The 21,174-nt window shown below is 52.4% G+C and overlaps 2 protein-coding genes across 5 annotated transcripts; one reads left to right on the top strand and one right to left on the bottom strand.

Moving 5' to 3' along the window:
• The first annotated feature begins 39 nt into the window (after positions 1 to 39).
• POLR1G (RNA polymerase I subunit G) lies at positions 40 to 2,418 on the top strand. 2 transcript variants are annotated; one of them, XM_070402287.1, is made up of 3 exons: positions 40 to 98; positions 476 to 617; positions 788 to 2,418. In XM_070402287.1, exons 1-3 carry the CDS (start codon positions 77 to 79, stop codon positions 2,127 to 2,129), a joined length of 1,506 nt encoding a protein of 501 aa, XP_070258388.1. In that variant the 5' UTR covers positions 40 to 76; the 3' UTR covers positions 2,130 to 2,418. The 2 variants fall into 2 exon arrangements, with proteins under 2 accessions (XP_070258388.1, XP_070258387.1); XM_070402286.1 differs by lacking the exon at positions 40 to 98 and having other exon boundaries at positions 237 to 617.
• On the bottom strand, positions 2,240 to 20,833 carry ERCC1 (ERCC excision repair 1, endonuclease non-catalytic subunit). Of its 3 annotated transcripts, none has more exons than XM_070402288.1 (10): positions 20,788 to 20,833; positions 20,199 to 20,310; positions 18,784 to 18,999; positions 14,023 to 14,126; positions 13,160 to 13,259; positions 11,627 to 11,703; positions 4,200 to 4,299; positions 2,879 to 2,950; positions 2,594 to 2,662; positions 2,240 to 2,346 (listed from the first exon to the last, which is right to left on the bottom strand). In XM_070402288.1, the coding sequence occupies exons 2-10, from the start codon at positions 20,289 to 20,291 to the stop codon at positions 2,293 to 2,295; spliced, it is 885 nt and encodes a 294-aa protein (XP_070258389.1). In that variant the 5' UTR covers positions 20,292 to 20,310; positions 20,788 to 20,833; the 3' UTR covers positions 2,240 to 2,292. The 3 variants fall into 3 exon arrangements, with proteins under 3 accessions (XP_070258389.1, XP_070258391.1, XP_070258390.1); XM_070402290.1 differs by lacking the exon at positions 20,788 to 20,833 and adding an exon at positions 20,619 to 20,637; XM_070402289.1 differs by lacking the exon at positions 20,788 to 20,833 and adding an exon at positions 20,552 to 20,626.
• Between the last annotated feature and the right edge of the window lie 341 nt (positions 20,834 to 21,174).

Raw genomic sequence — 21,174 nt, 5'->3', positions numbered from 1 at the left:
CCCCCTCGGCTCCACGTGGTCGGCGGCGGGGCTGGGGCGGCTTAGCTACGGATCAGCGGGAGCCGTGGGTGCCGGGATGGCGGGTGTCCCGTCCGGAGGTGAGTTGCTTCAGGGCGGGCCGACGGGGTGCAGAAGGCTGGCTGGCGGGAGGGGGAAGGGGCGCCGGGAGCGCCTGGACGGAAGAAGGGGCATCCCCGGAAACAGGACCTGCGAAAAGCATGCCCCGAGGAAGGCGGGGTGGGGACACCGGAGGGAGTTGGGCCGGAGAGAGGATATCTTGGGAGGGCGACCGGTGTAGAAAAGAGCCCCCCAGGATTTGGACCAGTGGAGAGAAAGGGTCTCCGTGGAACCGACCGTGGGAGAGACCGGATGAGGGCCTTCGGGGTGCTCAAGCGGTTGGGACCGGTGCGATAGGCGCCCTGGAGGATGGGACTGGCAGGAAAGTGTCCGCAGACCCCCGTTTCCCCTTCTGCAGGTGCTGCTCGGTTCTCTTGTCCCCCCAACTTTACCGCGACGCCCCCCTCCTCAGAGTCCACTCGTTTCTCCTTGGAGGCGCTGACGGGCCCGGATACGGAACTGTGGCTTATCCAGGCCCCTGCAGACTTCGCCCCAGACTGGTGAGTGGTCCCAGCCGGCTCCCTGGAATACTCACCACTCCAGGGGATGCACTTGGGGGAGTTTAGAGGGGCTTGTCCTAAGGAACCTAGCAATGCAGCTCCCCAGCGCCTCTCCCCAGCGCCACCGAAAGAATCTGACCCGCTTCTGCCCTCCCCCTCTCTCCTTTCAGCCTCAATGGGCGGCTGGTGCCTCTCTCTGGCTCCCACATGGTGAAGGGCAAGGTGGCAGGCAAGCGGCACCGCTATCGGGTCCTCAGCAGCGGCAGCCCCCAAGCTGGAGAAGCAACCCTGCTGGCCCCCTCCGCAGAGGCAGAAGGCGGACTCACCTGCGCCCCAGCCCCCAAGGGCAGCCTAAGGATCTTAGAGGGTCCCCAAGAATCCTTATCGGGGATCCCGCTGCAACCCATTCCCACCAGCCCCCCACCACAGATCCCCCCTGGCCTGAGGCCTCGGTTCTGTGCCTTCGGAGGCAGCCCGCCAGTCACAGGGCCTGGGTCAGCCTTGGCACTGAGGTCACCAGCCTCAGGGAAGAGGAAAAAGAAGAGGCACGTGTCTGAGGCCTCCGTTCCTCAGGAGGCAGTGAATGGGCACGGGACCCTGGAGGTGGACACAGCTTTGGGGCCCCCAGAGATGGGTGTGGGGAAGAAGAAGAAAAAGCAGCACCCCAATGAACTGGAGGCGATGAAGCCGGAGCCCGGGGCTGAGGTGCTGGGAGTGCTGGTCCCATCCACCAGCAAGAAGAAAAAGAAGCCTAAAGAGACAGAAATGGGGGTGCTGGAGCCAGAAGAAAAGACTGTGGAGCTGGAACTCATGATTAAAACCGAGCCTCTGCAAGAGACAGTCCTATCCCCCACCAAGAAGAGGAAGAGACACAAGGGGACAGAAGGGATGGAGGCTGTGGAGGGGATGAGAGCTGAGTTTCAGCTACAGGTGAAGGAGGAGCCCCAGGAGGAGGCCATCCCACTGTTGTGCTCGAAGAAGAAGAAAAAAGGAAAGGGGCACAGAGTGCTGGTGGAGCCAGGGACTGAGGCTGTGGAGCCAGAGAAGAGCACCCTGGAGCCCCCAGGGGAGAGGATGGAGCCTGAACTGCCACGTGGTGAGGTTGAGCCACAGGCCGAGGCAGCTCTGGTGTCCACCAAAAAGAGGAAGAAAAAGGAAAAATGGCAAAGCCCGATGATGGAGCCAAAGACAGAGGTGGTGGAGCCCCAGGAAGAGGTGATGGTGCCTGGGCTGCCAGGCGATCTTGAGCCTCAGGCAGCTCTAGCATCCCCCAAGAAGAAGAAGAAAGAAAGAGGGCACAGAGGGACAGAGCCAGGGACTGAGGCGACTGACCCACGAGGTGAGATGACGGAGCCTGAGGCCAGGGCAGATCCAGCGTCCACCAAGAAGAGGAAGAAGTGGGGCCAGGAAAGGGGGGTGCCGGAGCCGCCACCGAATCCAGAGTCTGGGGAGGTGGCTCCCACGAGACGCGAGAAGAAGAAAAAGAAAAAGCTGCAGCAGGATCCTGCGTAGTCTCCTCCAGGGAAATGGACAACTGCTAAGGAAAGCTGAGGTGGCCCCCTGGGCAGTCAGAGCCGAGCAGAGAACCCCTTCCGGTGGTTGCAGCAGCACACGCGCAGGAGCCTGGCGGGAAAATGCTTTATTGTTACACTGGGGGCCTCCTGGGCAGCTGAGGTCATCGGGGCACTTTCAAGAAGGGCTCGTGGAGGACATCGAACAGCCTGCGGGCCTGGGTGGGGAGAAGGGAGCCAGTCATTAAATGAGCCATTTGTTCGGTACGTCCAGCGTGGACTTTGGTTCTTTTCCTCCCAGGCTGGCTGTGTGAGGCTGGGCTGCACCCACCCTCTCTGGGCCTCAGTTTTCCCCATCTATAGGAGAGGCACTGAGGGACTTCGGAAACCTTAGAACTTGAGGATCTGGGGTCCCGTCTATTTGGGGCCCCCTCCTGCCCCTGAGCCTGTTCCCAGATCTCTTACCTTCTGTGGCCCCAGGCCCGGGCACAAGGCCAGATCTTCTCTCGATGCGGCTATGAGCTGTTCCAGAGACTGAGGAAGACGGGAGTGAAGGGTCAGGGGAGGTGAGCGTAAAACTCTGCCCTGCCCCAGCTGGTCAGGGATCTAAGATATTCCTGGAAGGAGGTGAGGGCCTATGGGAGGGCAGGGAAGGCGGGGAGGGGGGAGGGGGGAGGGAAACAGTAGGGGGCTTCCTCTAAAAGGCACAGGGGTAGAAATGCCTGTACGGACACAGGAATCCTTCCTTACCCCAAAAGTGGTCAGGAGGGTCTGACTGTCCGTTTTGTTGACTGACTTCACAGTGGTCAGACATTCAGTCACCTGGAAGGGGAGGAGGAGGCAGAAGTGTGTTGGGAGAAGAAAGAGCAGGACTGAGCCCACGAGGGCAGTGCTGTTACTACTGTGTCCCCTTGCATGCAGGTGCTGCTTAATAAATGCCTTTTTTTTTTTTTCTAATAAAGAGGTCATCTTAGAGTGATCCCCAAATAGCTGAAAGGGTGTCGGTCATGCAACGAGAAGATAAATGCCACTTGTTTATCTCGAGTTCGTTCTGCCCAGGGGAAGACTAGGCTCTGAAGTCGGAGCTGTGTTCAAACCAGGCCCCACTGCTTACTCCCTGTGAGGTCCTGGCACAGGAATTCATCTCTAGGCCTCCATTTCCAGGCAAAAGGGAGTCCTAGCAGTACCCACCTCAGGGGTGACTGCAGGCATCCACCATTACTCTATCACTAGAGGCCTGGTGCATGACATTCGTGCACTGGGCGGGGAGGGGGGGGTGGTCCCTCAGCCTGGCTTGCGCCCTTGCAGCCCAGAGCCCTCATGGAGGCATGAGGCTCCTGCCACAACAGCTGTACTCGCAAGCTGTGAGCCTGGCTTCTGGCTGAGTGGCGCTCCCCCATGGGGGCGCACTGACCACCAGGGGGCAGCTCCACAGGTGGTCAGTGTGCATCATAGCCACTGGTAGTTCCTCTGTTCGGTTGATTTGCATATTACCCTTTTATTATATAAGATTGGAGCCCAGAGTCAATCATTCGTTCAGTGGATAGTCCTTGAGTACCCATTGAGAGCTGGGTGGTGCTGGGGACACAGCAGGGACCAAGACAGCCCAGCTCTCCCCTCCTGGGGCTCCCAGTACAGTGCAGGAGACAAATTAGTCCCAGACAGTGGTGACTCAGTGGGGGCACCTGACCTGGCCTGGGGATCAGGGAGGGCTTCCTGGAGAAGAGAGCAACAGAGCTCATGTGTGAAAGATGGGATACTGAGAGAGGCTGGTAGGCGTGGGAGAAAGGACAGAGAATGCAAGGGCAGGGGGCGGCAGGGCCTGGTAGAGCAGGGCAAGAAAGCCAGGCTTTCGCTGAGGGCACTGGGGAGCCACAGGACGGTTTTGAGCTGGGGAGGGCAGGATCAGGTTTGTGCTTAGACCCCGTTAGCTGCCGCTCGGGTGGGAGAGGGGAGACTGGAAGTGGGGGGTGGGGTTGGGGAGGAGAGGCATGACTGACGATGGGAAATGAAGCTCAAACACCCAGCAAGGTGCTGGGGGAGGGCCGGGCAGGGGGTGACGTGGCCTCACCCGGGAGACGAAGTCCTGCTCCAGCTTCTCCATCAGGAGGTCTGCCGGCTTCTGCTCGTAGGCCTTGTAGGTCTCCAGGTACCGCCCGGCCTCCTCGGGGCTGGGGTGAGAGGACATTGGGGTCAGCCAGGGTGAGGAGGGGTCATGTTTTAGATTCATTTCATTATGGTAGTAATTGCTGATGCTAAAAATTTCAAACTCTATAGGAAAATGAACAGCCCTAGCCAGTTTGGTTCAGTGGGTAGAGCAGGGGTCCTCAAACTACGGCCCGCGGGCCACATGCAAATACAAATATTGTATTTGTTCCCGTTTTGTTTTTTTACTTCAAAATAAGATATGTGCAGTGTGCATAGGAATTTGTTCATAGTTTTTTTTTAAACTATAGTCCGGCCCTCCAACGGTCTGAGGGACAGTGAACTGGCCCCCTGTTTAAAAAGTTTGAGGACCCCTGGGGTAGAGCGTCGGCCTGCGGACTGAAGGGTCCCAGGTTCAATTCTGGTCAAGGGCACATGCCCAGGTTGAGGGCTCCATCACCAGTAGGGGGCGAGCAGGAGGCAGCCAATCAATGATTCTCATCACTGATGTTTCTATCGCTCTCTCCCTCCCCCTTCCTCTCTGAAATCAATAAAAATATATTTTTTTAAAAAGAAAAATGGCCGTAACCGGTTTGGCTCGGTGGATAGAGTGTCGGCCTGCGGACTGAAGGGTCCTGGGTTCGATTCCAGTCAAGGGCATGTACCTTGGTTGCGGGCACATCCCCAGTAGGGGGTGTGCGGGAGGCAGCTGATCGATGTTTCTCTCTCATCAGTGTTTCTAACTCTCTATCACTCTCCCTTCCTGTCTGTAAAAAATCAATAAAATATATTTTTTTTTTAAAGAAAAGAAAAATGAACATTCTCAGCATCCTCTAAATGCCCCCTGGGTATTTGACACATTTTTTCTTGCTTTTGCTTTAATATACAACTAATACATCAATACATTTTTTCCAAATACTCCAACAGCATAGAGGTACATACCCGGAGGGAAGGCACAGCGTTACAAATATCCTTTGGCCTAAAAAACCCATTCCCGGGATCCAGGACAGAAGTAGGAGTGCCGGTGGTAACGGCAAAAGACAGAGACCACCCCAGTGTCTACCAATAGGGGTTGACCTGTTCCATCTACACAATGGGATAGTTTAACAGCTGGAAAAGAATGTGGATCCAGACAATGAGATATTATTCAGTGATTAAAAACAAGTTACCGCCCTAACCGGTTGCTCAGTGGTTAGAGTGTCAACCTGCAGACTGAAGGATCCCGAGGTTCAATTCCAGTCAAAGGCACGTACCTCGGCTGCAGGCTTGGTCCCTGGCACCAGTCAGGGAGTGTGCAGGAGGCAACCAATCGATGTGTCTCTTTCACACTGATGCTTCTCTCTCTGTTTCTCCCCCTCCCTTCCATTCTCTCTAAAAAATAAATGGAAAGAATATCCTTGGGTGAGGATTAACAACAACAACAAAAAAAGTGAGTTACCGCCTTGGCTGGTTTGGCTCAGTGAATAGAGTGTCGGCCTGCGGACTGAAGGGTCCCGGGTTTGATTCCGGTCAAGGGCATGTGCCCGGGTTGTGGGCTCCATCCCCAGTGGGGGGCGTGCAGGAGGCAGCCAATCCGTATTTCTCTCTCATCATTGATGTTTCCGTCTCTCTCTCCCTCTCCCTTCCTCTCTGACATCAATAAAGATATATTTTTTAAAAAAAAAGTGAGTTACCAAGACATGAAAAGACATGGAGGAACCTTCAGAGCTCAGTGGAAGGAGCCAATCTGAAGAGGCATGTGAGATAGTATACAATCGAGGCTGGTGTCTGCCCTGGGTTTCTGGGACAGGGCTGCCGAGACCCTGTGAGTTCTTAGGTGATAAGAGCCCCGAGCATCTTCTGTTCTAACGAGGTGGTGGGCTCCTGGGTGGGGCTGGTCACCGGAAAGTCCAATGATTAGGAACCTGGAAGTTTCTGCCCAGCCCAACCCCATCCTCCGGGGACGGAGAGGGGCTGGAAGGGAGTTAATCATTGATGGTGCCGACGAGCGGGAGCTTCCTACTCTCTCAGAAGCACGGGGTTCAGAGAGCATCCGGGCTGGTCAGCACATCCACCCCAGCGGCGTGACTCACTCCCTCTCCACAGGGACAGACAGTCTTGCACTTGGGATCCTCCCAGACCTCGCCCTCAGTCTCTCCTCACCTGGCTGTTCATCTCTCTCCTTTAATGACTGGTAAACAGCCTGGCTGGTGTCTCAGCTGGTTGGAGCGGCCTGTGCACCAAAAGGCTGCCGGCTCCATTCCTCCTCAGGCCTTGGTTTCGGCCGATCCCCTGTCGGGGTGCGTTTGGGAGGCAGCTGATCAATGTTTCTCTCCCCACCCCCACTCCCCACTCTCTAAAATCAATTAAAAAACACATCCTCAGATAAGGACTAAATTAAAAAATAAATAAACTGGGAAACATAAGTCAGTGTTCCGCTGAGTTCGATGAGCCACTCCAGCAAAGTGTCAAACCTGAGGGGTTGTGGGGACCTCCCTCTGTAGCCGCGGTGACACCTGGAGTGTGTGTGGGATCTGACTGTCTCCAGATAGATGGCAACAGGATTGAGTTAAATTGTAGGAAACCGCCCTAGCCGGTTTGGCTCAGTGGATAGAGCATCGGCCTGCAGACTGAAGGGTCCCAGGTTCGATTCCGGTCAAGGGCATGTACCTTGGTTGCGGGCACATCCCCAGTGGGGGCGTGCAGGAGGCAGCCGATCGATGTTTCTCTCTATCTCTCTCCCTTTCTCTCTGTAAAAAATCAATAAAATATATTTGGGAAAAAAAATTGTAGGAAACCAAGCCGGTATCGCAGAGGACTGCTTGGTGTGGGGAAAACCCCCGCACATTTAGTGGCCGGAAGTGGAGTGCTTTGTGAGTAGTGACGGAGACACAGGACAAAGACCCGCAGTGAGGAAGAACTGGGGCTCTCCTGGCACAACAGGGCCCTGGGTTTCTCCCTTTCAGCTGTATACGCTATGGTTCCAGTAGGACATTCTGGAAAAGGGAAACTGTGCAGACAGTACAAAGAGCAGTGGTTGCCCGGGCGTAGGGGAGGGAGGGATGACGAGGGAGAACACAGGACTTTTACGTAGGGCAGTGAAACTATTCTGTAAGCTTCTGCCCCACCCCATCCAACAGAGACCGAGAGGGGCTGGACATGGAGTGAATCACTGGATGCAGGAATTTCGGACACAGGTCATACCTCTGTCAAGACCTATAGAATGTACAACACAATTGTAACAAATGTATCACACTAATTAATACAAGATGTAAATACTAGGAGAAATCGCATGTGGGAACTCTATACTTTTTTTTTTAAATTGACTTTAGAGAGGTGGAGGGAGCCTGGCTGGCATGGCTCAGGTCAACCTATGAACCAGGAGGTCACGGTTTGATTCCCCATCAGGGCATATGCCTGGGTTGCAGGTTTGGTCCCCAGTGGGGGTCATGCAGGAGGCAGCCGATTAATGAATCAATGATTCTCTCATCATTGATGTTTCTATCTCTCTCTCCCTTCCTCTCTGAAAGCACTGAATATAAATTTTTTTTTTAAAGAGAGACGAATGGAGAGAGAAACATCGACTGTTTGCCTACTGCCTGCACCCCAACCGGAATGGAATCTGCAACCTGGGCATGTGCCCTGACTGTGATCGAACCCACCACCCTTTGGTGCACGGGACGACGCTCCAACCAACCGAGCCACACCGGCCAGGGCAGAAGTCTGTACTTTCTGATCAATTTGTTAATAAACTTAAAACTGCTCTTAAATAATAATGTGTACTGATTTTTTAAAAATGTGGATACTATATTGGACTACTGCACAGCTATGAAACAAAGAATGAGGCTGCTCTCTACACGGACATGGAAAAGACCTCCAGGTAATGACACCGCAAGGCACAGAGCAGTCTACGGACAGTGCCCAGCGCACTGCTCCGACTTACAACTTGTCGACTTTACAACGCGCAGAAGTGATGCACACCCAGCAGAGACCGGCCAGGCTGCCACGCCGTCTGCAGGGAAGGGTATTAACTGCATTTCACCTGCCGGTATTTTCAACTTACAATGGGCTTATTGGGCGGTAACCCCATCGTAAGCCAAGGAGCACGTGTACGTAGTATATGCTACGTCTGTCTAAGAAAGGAAGGAAACTAAGATGTTTCACACATGCTGCTTGTGTTTTATAGAAACATTGAAAGGGAACCAAGAAACCAACAACAGTGGGAAGGGGAAGGGGAGTAGGAAGGAAGGGGTAGAGGAGACACTTCTCTGTATATATTGCTGATTATATGTGTGTGTGTATATACTGAGTGGCCAGATTATTATGACCACCCCATCAGTACAATGAAGTGAATTAGTTATGCAAATAATAATAATAAAACCTGAGAGTATTTGCTTAGGAAGTTTTCAATATTCAGTATTTTTGGAAGTGTCAATGAAGTACTGATGGGGTGGTCATAATAATCTGGCCACTCAGTGTATATGCAGTCTATACATATACCCTTTCTATATCACTTCTGAATTTTAAACTACATGTTACAGCCTGTGTCACTGCACACACAAGCAGGGATCATCAGCAAGTAGAAATTCCAAGTGCAGAAATTTGTGTGTCTATTTTCTGGTTTTTAAAAATTATTATTACTATTAAATTTACTGGGGTGACACTGGTTAATAAAATTATATAGGTTTCAGGTGTACAATTATATAATACATCACCTGTACACTGCATCGCATGTTCACCACCCAAAGTCTCATCTCCTTCCATCACCACATATTTGACCGCCTTTACCCATTACTACCTCCATGTTTTGATAGTCAATCACGTCTCCTGCCAACTGAACATGCGGGTGCCCATTTCATACTCTCTGTCTTGATGTTTTCACCAAATTAATGGGTGAAAAATGGCACCTCATTTTTCAAATTTTACTTTTTTCCTGATAAACTATAATATGGTTGATTAATTTTCTAGGAGTTTTTGGCCACCTGTATTAGACTTTTTAAAAATTGGGTCACCTTTTTCTTATTGACTTGTAGGAGGTTCTTTATAAACATATAATGAATATAAACATTTAGCCCTGCCTGGTGTGGCTCAGTTGATTGTAGTTTCGTCCTATACACCAGAAGGTGGCAGGTTCAATTCCAGGCCAGGGCACATACCCAGGTTTTGGGTTTGATCCCCCATTGGGGCACGTGCAGGAGGCAACCAATCGATGTTCCTCTCTCACATCAATATTTCTCTCTCTCTCCCTCCCTTCCTCTCTCTAGGGTTAATTTATTATTATTTTTTTTAAATCCTCACCCAAGGATTTTTTTTTTTAAAGACAGTGGAAGGGAGAGGGAGAGACAGAGAGAAACACCAATGTGAGAGAAACACATCAATTGGTTGCTACCCACATGCCCCCTAACCAGGGTCGGGAGCCTGCAACCGAGGAACATGCCCTTGACTGGAATCGAATCCGGGACCCTTCAGTCCGCAGGCTGGCGCTCCATCCACTAAGCCAAACTGGCTAGGGTTTTAGATTAATTTTAAAAATAAATAAAATATAAAGTTGGCTGTGGCTTTGAAGTATTAAAAGAATTTAGGATTAAAAAAAACAACAACATAAAAATCAATGGAAGACATGTCCTCAGATAAGGATTAACAACAAAAACTTAAATATGTTTTACCATCCTATCCTATATAATAAAAGGGTAATAGGCAAATTGACCCTAACAGCGGAACGACTAGAACGACCACTCGACCAGTCACTGTGAGGCGCACTGACCACCTTTCGGTCCCTTCCCCCGGCCAGCAGGCTCCCATCACCCGATGGCGAACAGGGAACCAGGGGTGGTTGGCGGCTGGGGGTGGGGCTGGCTGCTGGCTGCTGGCAGCCGAGGAAGATGGCCCTGATCGTAGGCCAGGCCTAGGGACCATACCCGTGCACGAATTTTTTGCGCCGGGCCTCTAGTATAATTTGCATGTCCATATATAAATTAGGGTTCTTAAATCTGTTATATACACACCCAGTCTTTTTTCTTAGTCTGTCATTTGCCCTTTTTCTGTTGTTGTTAATTTTCACATGAGGGTATTTCTTCCACTGGTTTTTTAGAAAGAGTGGAAGGGAGGGAGAGACAGAGAGAGAAACATCGATGTGAGCGAGACACATTGATTGGTTGCCTCCTGCACGCCCCCGACTGGGGCCAGGGATCAAGCATGTAACCGAGGTACATGCCTTTGACCAGAATCAAACCCGAGACCCTTCAGTCCTCTGGCAGATGCTCTAACCACTGAGAACAGGCTAGGGTTGTCATTTGCCTTTTAACTTTGTTTACAGTATCTCTTAACATCCAAAAGTTTCAAATTATAATTTTCTCAAATCAGCCAATCTTTTCCTTTATGGATTTAGGGGTTTATGTCTTGCTTTGGAAGACTTTTCATACCCCAAGATTATAAAAAATATTCTCCCATTAAATTTCTTAGAATGCTTTTATTGTAAAAAAATGTTTTTGGTTAATCCTCACCTGAGGATATTTTTTCCATTGATTTTTATTCCCATTGATTTTTAGAGAGAGTAGAAGGGAGGGAGGGAAAGGGACAGAGAGGAAGGGGGAGAGGGAGAGGGAGAGAGAGAAACATGGATCAGTTACCTTCTTTATGTGCCCCAATCGAGGATTGAAACCACAACCCGGTATGTGCCCTGACCAGGAATGGAACCAGCAGTCTTTTGGTGCATAGGGCAACGTTCAACCAACTGAGCCACTCTAGCTGGGCTACTGTACTTTTTTTCCCCCCAAAATATATTTTTATTGATTTCAGAGAGGAAGGGAGAGGGAGAAAGAGATAGAAACATCAATGAGAGAGAATCATTGATTGGCTGCCTCCTGCACACCCCTTACTGGGGATCAAGCCCACAACCTGGGCATGTGCCCTTGACCGGAATTGAACTCGGACCCTTCAGTCCACAGGCTGATGCTCTATCCACTGAGCCAAACCAACTAGGGCCATTGTACTTTTTAAAAAATCACTTGTCAGGATTTTCATTTAGTTTATGGTGTGAGAGAGGGGTTCTTTTTCCCCCAATCGGAGAACCAATCTATGGTGTTTAGAGAGCCAGACATGCAATTAATTGTTCAGCTAGATTTTATGTCTAATTCATAAGTGACAAGTACGGTCCTGGGAATTTGATCTACGTTACCTGCCTTTGTGCCTACATCCCTACAAGAAAGACAGTAGGACCCTATTTTACAGATGAAGACATTGAGGCCAGAGGTGGCAGTGCCTGGACCAGGCTCACAGAGAGTTCACGGGAGGAGAGGGGAAGGGCTGAGAAGGCTGGGGGAGAGGAACGACTCTCGGGATAGAGCCTGACCTGGCCGGAAGCCTCCATCTCACCTCCAGGCAAGGACCAGCGTGCAGTCTGCCAGGATGCACATCTTAGCCAGCTCCTTGAGGGCCTGCTGAGGATCTTTCTGGGCAGAGGAGAAAATCAGAATGAGATCTGGGAGAAAGCAAGGCATTATAGTCCTGAAAACACAGTGTCTTAGGATGCCAGGAACCTTCCATTCAGTTGACACTCCCTAAGCTCCTACTGGGCGCCTGGCCTGTGCCGGGCAGTACCAGGACCCAGCAGTGACCGAGACAGCCTGGTTCTATCCTCCTGGAGCTCAGTCTGAAGAAGGGACAGACCGATCCTCAGACAGTGAGGACCCAGAGTGGCCAGAGCTGAAGGGGCTGGGGGCGGGGAACCCAGAGGAGCCTATGACCTGGGTGAGTTCAGGGAGAGCTTCCGAGAGGAGAAGACATCTGAGCTGGGACCTTATGGAGGATGAAGAGGAGTAAAGGCAGCACAGGAGAGCAGAGAAGGGAACCTTAAACACAGGGAAGAGCATGTGCAAGGATGGGAGGAAAGAGAGGGCTCGAGCAATTGCAATCACTCAATATGGGATGGAGGATGGGAAAGAACGTTTTTTTAAAAATTGACTTTAGAGAGAGAGAGAGGAAGGGGGAAGGAGGGAGGGGAAGAAACACCGATGTGTTGTTCCACTTATTCATGCATTCACCGGTTGATTCCTGTATGTGTCCTGACCGGGGATCAGACCTGCTACCTTGACGTATTGGAACAACACTCTAACCAAGGGAGCCACCTGCCAGGGCAAAAGAAGGGGTTTTCACACGGGAGCTTAGGCATGAGCCCAGAGAGCGTCCTGGGCCGTGGCGAGCACTGGGAAGCCACTTAGGGTATTTTTGGTTGTTGTCAATCTTCACCAAGGATATTTTTTCCACTGATTTTTGAGAGAGAGTGGAAGGGAGGTAGGGAGGGAGAGAGAGAGAGAAAAAAAAAATACTGATGTGAGAGAGACACACTGATTGGCTGCCTGACTGGGGCCAGGGATCGAATCTTCAACCCAGATACGTACCCATGACCAGAAATCAAACCCGAGACCCTTCAGTACGTGGGCCGATGACCTAACCACTGAGCAACAATGGCCAGGGCCCATTTAGGGGTTTTAACACCAGACCTGTGCGTTAGGAAGACCCCTCTGGCGGCTATAAGGATGAGAGGGGTCAAGGCTGGAGGCCATGCGACAAAGGGAGAGGCTGGGGCAGGGACCCAGGCAGGAGAGGGGGCCTAAGTCGGGCCAGGCTGTGAGGACAGAGAAGATAAAACAGATTCCAGTAAGACTTAGGGGGCAGAGTGCTGGGACTAGTTAAAGCAGGTGGGGAAGAAGGAGATGGATTTTTTACCCTCCCCCCTCCTTGCCAACACAGGGTGTCACTGTCAGATGTGAGAAACAGGTCCCCCTTGAAGCTTCAACCGGCATTTCTCCCTGGAAGGGGTTCAACAGTCCCCTTGGCTACCAGGAGGCCCAAGGCTCCCGCTGCACAGGCGGGGGCAGTGAGGCTGGAGGGAGGACCCCTGCTTACCACATCCACCTGCACGAGCAGGACCCGCAGGGCGAAGCTCTTCCCCAGGCTCTGCAGCCGCTCGTGGATGTAGTCCGGGTGGAGGTTGTGGTAGCGGAGGCTGGGAAAGGGGGGAGGAAGGATTGAGAGGTCTCGTGGCCCCGAGTTCCGGGGAGCCCTTCCTCATGCTAACACGCAGGGAGCTGGGGCAGCCTGGCCAGGAGCTGAGGCTCGGAGAGGGTGAGTGGCTGCTCCCTTGCAGGACGGCACAGCGGGGTTTGCAGCAGCCGCTGCCTGGCTCGGGCTCCCTGCAAGGCTGGCCCCAGGGTCTTCACTGAGGAGGGGAGACTGGCTTCAGGCAGAGGAGACCAGTGCCCTGAAGAGCAAGACCAGGACCCACACAGCTGGTCTTGGGAAGCAGGGGCCATGCCAGGACTTTGGCTGGTGGGGTGGGGGGTGGGGGGGCTTCTGCACCTGGGAACCAGGGGACATCCCTGCCCGGAGCCGCCAGCTCTCACGCCTGCAGGGAGGCCAGCAACTTCAAAGTTTCACTTCCTCTCTGCCTCTATCTGGAGAAGGGCTCCGGGTTTAAGGGGCGTTGGGGGGGGTGGGGGGGTGGGGAAGGTCAGGGAAATCTGGCTCTTGTCACCTTCAGTCCTGGATGTTGGAGTCACTCAGTCTGGGGCATGAGTGACCCGGCCCCCAACCTGCTCAGACACAGGATTCTGGGCCCACAGCTCTTGTCACTCCGGGCGCACCCGGGCCCGGCCTCTTCCTCCCACCCGAGGCCCAGAGCGCACAGGGCCATGCCTCCTGGGGAAGAGCCTAGAAGACCAGCGCACACCCTCCGTGCCCTCCTGCGGTGGGACAGCCCCAGAGCTCACCTGAGGAAGAGGGCACAGGTGCTCTGACCCAGCACGTAGTCAGGAACCACGTCGCCAAATTCCCAGGGCACGTTGCGCACAAACTTCAGTACGGGGTTGCCCCTCTGGGGAGGGAGGAAGAGCAGAAGCCATGAACAGGGATGACCCTGGAGCCACGGCCACCCCAGGCCCCCCCCCCCCCCAGCACCTCTCCACCCTTCTCCTGCCCTGCGCCTGGGTCTTGCAACTTCTCTCTCCTCCTCTGCCTGGCCAGTTTGGCTCAGTGGTTAAGCATTGAACCATGAACCAGGAGGCCACGGTTAGATTCCCTGACACCCGTGAGGAAGGGAGAGGGAGAGAGAGAGATAGAAACATCAATGATGGGGGGTAATGTGGGGATACAGACACATATGTAATAACTTAATCAATAAAGAAATTTAAAAAAAAAAGAAACATCAATGATGAGAGAGAATCATTGACCAGCTGCCTCCTGCATGCCCCACACTGGGGATCCCTGACTGGAACTGAACCATGACCTCCTGGTTCATAGGTTGATGCTCAACCACTGAGCCACAGTGGCCGGGTAGACTTGCCTCTTCTCGAGCCCAACATGTCCTTGACATTTCAGCTCTGATCTAGGCCCCGAGCCCCGAGCCCCGAGCCCCAGGCTTGAACTGAAGGGTCCCTGGGTCTGTCTCTAACTCAGCCTTTTCCCCAGCCCTGTGGTCGGCAAACTGCGGCTCATGAGCCACATGCGGCTCTTTGGCCCCTTGAGTGTGGCTCTTCCTAAGCCTTAGGAGCACCCTAACTAAGTTAATAACAATGTACTTACCTATATAGTTTAATTTAGACCAGAGTCTGCTCAGCAGGCTCCTCTCCCGTTGTACCCTGAACTTACCCTGTAGCCTAAAACTGCAATTCTCTGGGGAAGTCAAGCTCTAATCCAGAGGTCCTCAAACTTTTTAAACAGGGGGCCAGTTCACTGTCCCTCAGACATTCCACACATGTGCACTGCGGGCCCGGGACGAGTCGGATGCTAAGCAGGACAGGCAGTGGCAAAAACACCCGGCGGGCCGGATAAATGTTTTCGGCGGGCCGCATGTGGCCCGCGGGCCGTAGTTTGAGGACCCCTGCTCTAATCCATCCAGTAAGTATTTAATGAGCACCACCCGTGTGTCTAAATGCTGGAGATATAGCAGTGACCCAGACAGACAAAATCCCTGCTCCCGTGCAGGACACAGACATTAAACAAAATGATCTGGGGGATGAACGTGTGATTGCCAAGTGAGGTGGGATGTGGTTCTAAGAGGGTGGGGCCTGCGCTGGTGGTGGGTGTGGGTTATCAGAGCAGCTGGGGTGGGAAGGGTCTGCAGGGGTCCGCAGTCCCGCAGGCCCTGGGCCATCTGACCCGAGGCACTGGGAGCCATGGAAAGGTCTGAGCAAGGGAGGTACTTTAATTTTTGAAGGACATGACCAGAAGCAGGAGGACAATGACAGGTGGGGAGAAGATGGTGAGACATTCGCACATTCCTGGTGGGAATGTAAAACGGTGCAACTTTTTAGAAAATAGTCTGGGAGTTCCTGAAAAAGTTAAACATGAAGTGACCATGTGACCCACCAAATCCACTCCGAGATCAATACCCAAGAACGGAAAACATTCATCGGCACAAAAGTTCACAGCAGCATTTTTATAATAACAAAAAAGTACAAATAACCCAGTGGGTTTTCCACCAGTGGAGGAATGGATAAACAAGATGTGGCCAACCACAGAGTGGAATACTACTCAGCAACGAGAAGAGATAAATGAACCTTCAACAAGCTCAGTGAGAGAAGCCGGTCATCAGCTGATGGGCGTTTGAGTTCTACCCACTTTTTGGCGATTGTGAATAATGCCGCTATGAACACTGGTGTGCAAGATTTTGAGTGGACGCACATCTTCATTACCCTTGGGTACGTACCCAGAAGTGGACTTGCTGGGTCATACGCCAACTCTATTATTAAACATTTAAGGAACTGCCAGACCATTCTCCAAAGTGGCTGCACCATTGCACATTCCTGCCAGCAGTGCCTGAGGTTCCAGTGCCTTCGCAGCCTCACAGCACTTGTTACTGTCTGTGCTTTTTAGTCTAGCCCAGTGGTCGGCAAACCGCGGCTCACGAGCCACATGTGGCTCTTTGGCCCCTTGAGTGTGGCTCTTCCACAAAATACCACGTGCGGGTGCGCACGTACAGTGCGAAGTTGACTTAAAACTTTAAGTAAAGCCCTGGTTGGTTTGGCTCACTGGATGGAGTGTCGGCCTGGGGACTGAAGGGACCCGGGTTCGATTCCGGTCAAGGGCATGTACCTTGGTTGCGGGTACGTCCCCGGTGGGTGGTGTGCGGGAGGCAGCTGATCGATGCTTGTCTCTCATCGATGTTTCTAACTCTCTATCCCTCTCCCTTCCTCTCTGTAGAAAATCAATAAATATATATTTAAAAAAAAACAATTTTAAGTAAAGTTTATTAAGTTAATTTTAGGGAACGTTGTGGAGTGAAAGAAGATGTAGTGTCAAGGATTGAGAAAAGTATGTTGAGATGGTTTGGACATATAGAGAGGATGAACGAAAGGAGATAGACGAAACAAGTATACAAGACGAGTGTGGATGGGAGAGTTGGAAGGGGTCGACCTCAGCGAACGGACCTCAATCAGATTGAGGACGTTTTTAGCAAAGGCCAGCTTAGGAGTACCCTAATTAAGTTAATAACAATGTACCTACCTATATAGTTTAAGTTTAAAAAATGTGGCTCTCAAAAGAAATTTCAATCGTTGTACTGTTGATATTTGGCTCTGTTGGCTAATGAGTTTGCCGACCACTGGTCAGCCATTCGTATGGGTGTGGGTGGAATCTCATTGTGTTTATTTTTTTTTAAATATATGTTTATTGATTTCAAAGAGGAAGGGAGAGGGAGAGAGAGATAGAAACATCAATGATGGAGAGAATCATTGATTTGCTGCCTCCTGCACTCCTGGGCATATGCCCTGACCAAGAATCAAACCACTGAGCCACGCCGCTGGGCACTCATTGTAGTTCTTTTTTTTTTTTTTTTTAATATATTTTATTGATTTTTTACAGAGAGGAAGGGAGAGGGATAGAGTGTTAGAAACATCGGTGAGAGAGAAACATTGATCAGCTGCCTCCTGCACGCCCCCTACTGGGGATGTGCCCACAGCCAAGGTACATGCCCTTGACCGGAATCGAACCTGGGACCCTTGAGTCTGCAGGCTGACGCTCTATCCACTGAGCCAAACCGGTTAGGGCTCATTGTAGTTCTGATGTGCACTTCCCTGATGGCTAATGATATTGAGCATCTTTTCACATCTTTTTTTTTTTCATTGTTGGCAGTTTTACAGATGCTCCCCAATTCCTCCCAGCCCCTGCTCCACCCCGTCTTTTCACATTCTGGAGTCCTATTATTGTCTTTGTATAAAGAACACCAGCTCCATCAATTGTAGAGACTTTATGCTTCCTTTCTATCAATCTATCCCCTGAGCCTAGAACAGCATCTGGCAACCTCTGAATGCATTTGTGGACTATAAGTGGATGAACCCCCATTTTATTTTATTTATTTATTTTTAAATATATTTTACTGATTTTATAGAGAGGAAGGAAGAGGGATAGAGAGTTAGAAACATCGATGAGAGAGATCAGCTGCCTCCTGCACGCTCTCTACTGACGATCAAGCCCACCACCAAGGTACATGCCCTTAACCAGAATCGAAGGGACCCTTCAGTCCATGGGCCGACGCTCTATCCACTGAGCCAAACCAGTGTTTAGGGTGTGAACCCCCATTTTAAAGGCACAGATGGGTTAAGTCACTTGCCCAAGATCACACAACTACTATGTAGCACAGCAGATTTGAATTCGGGTCTGTGTTCAATAAATAGTTTTTGAATAAAGGAACAAAATTGGGGTTAGGAAATGTAGCTGCACTAACACAATCACACCCCCAATAAGAACAGTCAGCCTGTTGTGGATGGAATGTGTCTGTCCCACCAAAAGTGAAACCCTAACCCTCAATGCAATGGGATTAGGTGAGGGGAGGTGATTAGGTCATATGGGTGGAGCCCTCATGAAGGGGATTAGTGCCTATATATATATATTTTTTTTTTTTTTATTGATTTTTTTATAGAGAGGAAGGGAGATGGATAGAGAGTTAGAAACATCGATGAGAGAGAAACATCGATCAGCTGCCTCCTGCACTCCCCACTGGGGATGTGCCCACAACCAAGGTATATGCCCTTGACCGGAATCGAACCTGGGACCCTTGAGTCCGCAGGCTGATGCTCTATCCACTGAGCCAAACCGGTTAGGGCAAGTGCCCTTATAAAAGAGACCCCAGAGCTCCCTCACCCCTTCCTTCACCGTGAGGACACAGTGGGAAGACAGCCCTCTATGAACCTCACCAGACACCAATTCTGCACGTGCCTCGATCTTGAACTTCTCAGCCTCCAAAACTGTGAGAAATAATTCCAAAACTTTTGTCTAAGCCACCCAGTCTATGGTATTTTTGTTATAGCAAAATAAAACCTGTGGGGCAGCATCAATCTACACACAGTAGTTGAATGAATGGATGGATGAATGAATGAGTGAATAAATGAATGAATAAATGAATGAATGAACTGTGCTGCTGAGAGTACAATGGCCAGAACTTAGACCTCCTTCCACTGCCTACCAGAAAGCCATCCTTATTAATATTTTTCCCACCAAAACTTAAAGCCCCACTTCTCCATCCTCCTCCTCACCTGCCGGGGGCTCACAATGATGCTGTTGGATTTTGCCCCTGGTTTGGGAGCCTGGTTGGGGGTCTCTCCTGCCTGGGGTTCTGGCCCGGTGGGGGGTGCGGCTCCAGCCCCTCCTGCCGGTCCCGAGATAGCATACTCAGCGTAGGTCTGCGGGGCCGCCTGGGCTGAGGTCTCCGTGGTGGGATGGGTCCGAGTGGATCTGAATAAGGGCTTCGCCTGTGGGGAGAGATGGTGGGACGGATCACAATCAGAATCTCTCTACTTCTCCCAACTTCTCAGCCTCCACCTTGGTCCCAGTCACCGTCTTCTCTCCCTGGGACCACTGTCATCACCTCCTCACCAGTTCCCTGCCTAACCCTCACCGCCCCCCACACTGTCATATCATGTCTGTCCTCTGCCCATAGCCTGCCTCAGAGTAAGAGCCAAAGCTGTCACCATAGCCGACTCTACTTGCTTTCCTTACTCAGCCGCATTGGCCTCCTTGCTGCCCTCAAACTTGTCAGGCTCTCTCTGACCTCAGAGCCTCTGCACTGGCTGTTCCCTCTCCCCACAGATGTCACATAGCTCGCTCTATCACGTATTCACGTCTCTGCCAAGATGTCACCTCCTCCGAGAGGCAGTCCTTACTGTCCTACCTAAGGCAGCACCTCTCCTCCATCACACCCTATATCCTTAGCCTACTTTCTCTTTCTTTTTTTAAAATATGTTTTTATTGATTTCAGAGAGGAAGGGAGAGGGAAAAGGGGGAATAGAAACATCAATGATGACAGAGAATCATTGATCGGCTGCCTCCTGCATGCCCCCCCCCCCCCGTCCCCCCCGTCCCCCCCCCCCCCCCCCCCGGCCTTACTGGGGATCAAGCCCACAACCTGGGCATGTGCCCTGACCTAAATTGAGCTGTGATCTCCTGGTTCATAGGTCGAAGCTCAACCACTGGGCCACACTGGCTTAGGCCACCTTCTTTTCTTCATAGCACATTAGCAGCAGCCAGTACTCAGCACCAGCCCACTGCTTTCCTGAGAGGAGATCGCCATACTGCCAGTCCTTCGGTTTACCAAGAGATGTCAAAAGTGCCAACTTTTTTTTTTAAAAAAGGCAAAATCTTCCAATTCTTAAATGTCAGCAAGAAATCCGGGCCTTGCAGGGTGCTGGCCACATACAGCACATCCCGGGGCCACTCGTTTGCTGCCAGTTCGCAGCCTCTGCCTTAGCCCTGTCTTAGAGCCACCAGGACGTTTTACAGAGAAACTGAGATGGAAAGCAAAGGGCTGATTTCCCAAGGCGACCCAGGCTCCAGCATTCCCTAACCCTCCCTGTAGCCCCACTGCACCCCCCCTCGTCCCCCTCCCTCCACAACCCTCCCAGCCTCCCAGCGGGGCCCCCCGCCCCACCCCCGCCCCATCTCTCTGTCCTACCCCAGCAGGAGGGGCCTCATCCCCGTCTAGGGGGATGAGGAATTTCTTCCTTGTGGGCGGCTCAGCGGGCGGCCGCACTCCCCCTTCGTCCATCCCACGGCTCTTCTGGGGCCTGAAAATGAAGACAGGGCGGCGGGGCGAGTGAGACATCAGCGTCTGCATTCCCATCCCCCCAGCAGGAACCCCCCACTTACAGCCATCTGCCTCCCACCCCGCCCCCCCAAATCCCAGGCCTCCATTGCAAACACCCAGCGCCCCAGGTTCTCCAAAGCCCCGTCCGGAGGGAGCCTCCACCTGCGGCTCGCCCCGCCCCACGAGGCCCCTATGTCCCATTCGTCCCTCCCTCACCGTACCCCGCCTTTCCAGCGCCCGCTCCGCCGCGGTCCCCACTTTCCGTCCGCCCCGCCCCAGGGATCGCACCTGGATGCCCGCCCCTCCCTCCCTCCTGTCCATCTCGGACACCGCAACTGCTGATTGGCTTCAGCGGCTGCCAATCGCTACCAGCAGCCTCCAGCCCTCTCCCCCTCCACCTGTCTCCCCACTGCCCGTCTCGCCCCAGCCCCGCGGTCGCGGTGCCAGGAGGACTCACTTCCTCGCCCCCGAGCCGCTGGGAAAAGAGCGGCGCGGCCAGAGCGTCCCCGGGCTCGCTGCACTTCCGGCCTCTCTAGCCCCCGAGCCCAGAGCGCGGTCCCGCTCAGCTCTCTATGGTCGTGGAGGACTGTGCAGGTTAGGGCTTGGAGAGAGCAGGCGGTCTCGGGACCTGAGCGTCTCTGGTTGCCAAGCAGTTCAATTTCAATGCCCTGATGGAGCGCCTCTTGTGTGCTGGGGCTCGCGACAGGGTTCCCTGAGCGGGAGGTGGTGGGAGATCACACTAGATCCTTTATCTATGTGAGGCCTTGGGGTTGAGCCCCAGCTCTGCCATGGACCTGGCCTCAGTTTCCCCATCCATTCTTTTATGCCACACACATTCCCCAAG

Source organism: Myotis yumanensis, unplaced genomic scaffold (assembly GCF_028538775.1).
Source record: "Myotis yumanensis isolate MYYU_CA2020_CCGP unplaced genomic scaffold, mMyoYum1.0.hap1 SCAF_23, whole genome shotgun sequence".
NCBI classification, from domain to species: Eukaryota; Metazoa; Chordata; class Mammalia; order Chiroptera; family Vespertilionidae; genus Myotis; species Myotis yumanensis.
The sequence above is the reverse complement of the archived record's forward strand: the minus strand, read 5'-3'. Positions and strand labels throughout refer to the sequence as shown.